Consider the following 3,658-nt stretch of genomic DNA (forward strand, 5'->3'; position numbering starts at 1 on the left):
AATAAAATTACATTTTTGAAAATTATAAGTATATTTTTATCAATATCTCATCAAAAAATCAACTGTAAAGTGGTCTTACAATATTTCCGATGAAATAGTAATTTTTGGAAGCAAAAGCTACCACAATAATATCGACTCAAAGATAATGACCAATCGTTTGGAATTCAAAATTAGAATTAATTAGTGGTAAGCCACAAAATACCCATAACATTAAAGGGAGTTTTAAAAAGAAATAATTTATCTTCACACATATATTCTGCAAATAGTACAAAATAAACTTCAGTTGAAATGTTGAAAGTTGAAACCATTATCTAATTTGCAGTCATTAAATAAACTCGTTAGATCTGAACTATACATGTTATCTTCTCACACTGCCTGAAAAGACTACAACACATGTAAGGCATCATCTATCCAACCCCATTGTTCTGGATGGGTGGCTACCAAAACTCCCATACCCATGCATTCATACCCACGCACGGTTATCAGTGCACACCTTTTTTAACAAAATTAATATCTTTGATTCGACTACTGTCAAGCACATTTTTAAAAACAAATTAATATGTTTGATTCAAATGGCATTGAGAGTAAATTTTTATGTGTTTTAATGTTTTGAAATTTTTCTTTATGTTTAAATTTTACTTTATTCAAACTCCCTATAATATAATTTAATTATTTTTAATAATTTAATTAGATAAGATAACAAGATTTTTAATTAATCTAATAAAAAATAAAACGTTTATATTAGTAAAAAAAATTAAAATATATCATAATAAAATATTTTTCTAATTATACGTATACAAACTTTTATTTTTTACTAAATTAATTCAAAATCTTATTATCTAATTAAATTATTAAAAATAATCAAATTATACTATAATACAAAAAATTTGAAACATTAAAAAATAATATAAAAATAAAACATTTATATTAGTAAAATTTTAAAAGATATATCATAATAAAATATTTTTCTAACTAGTTATAAAGTAAAAAGTAATATTTCTTTTATTAATAAATGTAAAAGTAATATTTACTTTAAGTTATTTTTAATAAGAATACATTATAACGAATACATTCATAATAATAATATTTTAATCATTTATATTAAGTTATTTTTCTTTATAAAATAATAATATCATTTTTAAATTAAAATAATATTGATATTAATGACTAAATTAATATATATTATTCTAATGTATCTAACTCAAATATCTTTTGCAAAAATATTTTATGATGATATATTTTTTAAAATTTTACTAATATAAACATATACGGACTTTTATTTTTAACTAAATTAATATAAAAACTTATTGTCTAACTTATTATCTAATTAATATTGTGTATTATACTTATGTCAAGTCGAATTATATAAAACTAATACTATTAGTTAAATTTATTAATAGTAATGAAAATGAACTTTAATTAACATTAACATTAATAAAAAGTAATGTAAATTATCAAAATACTAATAATTTTCACATTTTATATTATTTATATAATTTTTTACATTTATTATATTTGTCGTATGCAATATACTATTGCATTCAGTTCTCCACAATTATGTAATAATTGTATTCTTTTGCACCAATGAACAATAAGTATTTTCCATAAATTGAATATTTTTAAAGTTTTGATTTTAATTTATTAATTTTGTACATTATAAAAATTATTTATCTCAAATTCTATTGGCTCTAACAGTTTTGCGTTATAGGCCCTTTTTTCGGAATTCCTCCATATTCATTTTTTTCGACTAAATTTTTGCTAACAAATATTAATATTAATATATTTTAAAGATGAAACTACGAAATATAATTCTATTGAAATAAAACTATGTAGTTATATAAATAAATCTATTAATAATATATCACAAATATACATAAATTTGTAGAATATATTATTGTGAGTTTTTAAATTTTATATATATATATATATATATATATATATATATATATATATATATATATATATATATATATATATATATATATATATATATATATATATATATATATATATATATATAAGTTAAATTATATAAAATATGTTACAATATAATCTATATAGAATATAATAATATAATTTAATATTTTGTAATACAATCTTATCGTTAATATTTTAAAATATGTCATAGATATATAATTTTTTTCAAATGTAATGTAATCTCAAAAAATTGTTTTATGTTAGAACCATTATAAAAATATTCTTATTTAGGATTCAAAGTTAAGTTAAAGTTAAGAATTTTAGATTCACATTATTACATTCTATTAATACAATATTTCATCCAACATTACTGTATTGGCCAAAGACAATATTCACTAATTAGAAATAACTATTTCTAATTAGAAATAACTAAAATAATTATTTCTAATTAGAAATAACTAATTTTCACTAATTAGAAATAACTAACTAACCTTTTGGTGTTATAACTTATGATAAACAAAAATATATATAATCTATAAGATTAAAACTAATCTCTTAATCTTTAAATTCTATTACTTCTACAATATTAATATAGATAAATGAAAAATAATAATCGTAACTAATGTTAAAACATTTTATAAATTTTTATTTCAATTAACTAATATATTTTGTTTTCAAAAGATAGACTATTATAATAAAATTTCTAAATTTATTATTTAAATTTTCAATTAAAATTATTACAAAAATTATAACGACAAATACAATCCACTACGTGGCACTTGTTTATAAAAGAAATATTAGCTTTTACTTTATAACTAATACATTCTATCAATAGAAGAAAAAAAAATTTATGATTTCATCACCAAGCATTTGGATCAAGAGACAAAATATAATGATATTGTTCATTATTTTGAGAAGTACAAACCACCAAAATTTATTGATAATGTCTATTATGTATCAAAAACAAAACAAAAATGTGTTGACAAAATGCACAATGCATCAAATAATTATAAGGTTCCCAATCTGCTTTGTTCTTCTTTTCTTCTAGCAACTTGCTTTCCTGCCTTCATTTTTGCATATCTATCATATGTGAAGGGTGGCATAATTCTTATTCCTTGTAAAGATTTGACGTGTGATATTGCAACAAATGTGAGACTGCTTCTTTCAGTGGGACCAATATCAATAGTAGCTTTTTGTAGTGTTAGCCCTTGTAACTTGTGTATAGTTAAAGCCCAAGCCAATCTCAATGGAATTTGTTTTGTATTCATGCCCCTATCAATTGCAAGAATTGGGACTCTCTGAGGATGATGATCATCAAAAGGAATTCCAGAGTAACTATCAAAATCGACAAGTACATATGATGGTGGTAGTGGTGGTGCACTTCCAAGACGATACACAATACTTTGACCATATCCTAATGCTCCATTGACAAGAGCAGCTTCAATCCATAGGTTCGAAGTTAGCATTGTATATGAGCAATGTTAGTATGCTAATAGAAACCAAATCTAAATAAAGCTTCTACAAACTAAACAAAATTCATAAACTTCAAGATAGACTAAGATGAGCTCTCAATTGAGAATACGAGCCATTAATGGGCTCTCTCAATGAGAAGCTCTCTTGTTGAGTAGCTTTATCTAAATGGATAGGATGTATGCTCAATATGCTTCCAAAGGCTTCAATGGATGATTGTGGATTTTTGGTGTGGATAGATGGCTTTAGTATGGATTTGGCTCTCAAAATA

At 21.9% G+C, this 3,658-nt stretch overlaps 1 protein-coding gene across 1 annotated transcript; it reads right to left on the minus strand.

Annotated features, from left to right (window-relative positions):
- Positions 1–2,924: 2,924 nt before the first annotated feature.
- On the minus strand, positions 2,925–3,383 carry LOC149536468 (uncharacterized). The gene has a single exon (XM_089806297.1). It carries the CDS (start codon positions 3,381–3,383, stop codon positions 2,925–2,927), a length of 459 nt encoding a protein of 152 aa, XP_089662423.1.
- Positions 3,384–3,658: the final 275 nt, after the last annotated feature.

The sequence above is a fragment of the Cupressus sempervirens genome, chromosome 10, assembly GCF_028749045.1.
Source record: "Cupressus sempervirens isolate cs-2001-9-10 chromosome 10, ASM2874904v1, whole genome shotgun sequence".
NCBI lineage: Eukaryota > Viridiplantae > Streptophyta > Pinopsida > Cupressales > Cupressaceae > Cupressus > Cupressus sempervirens.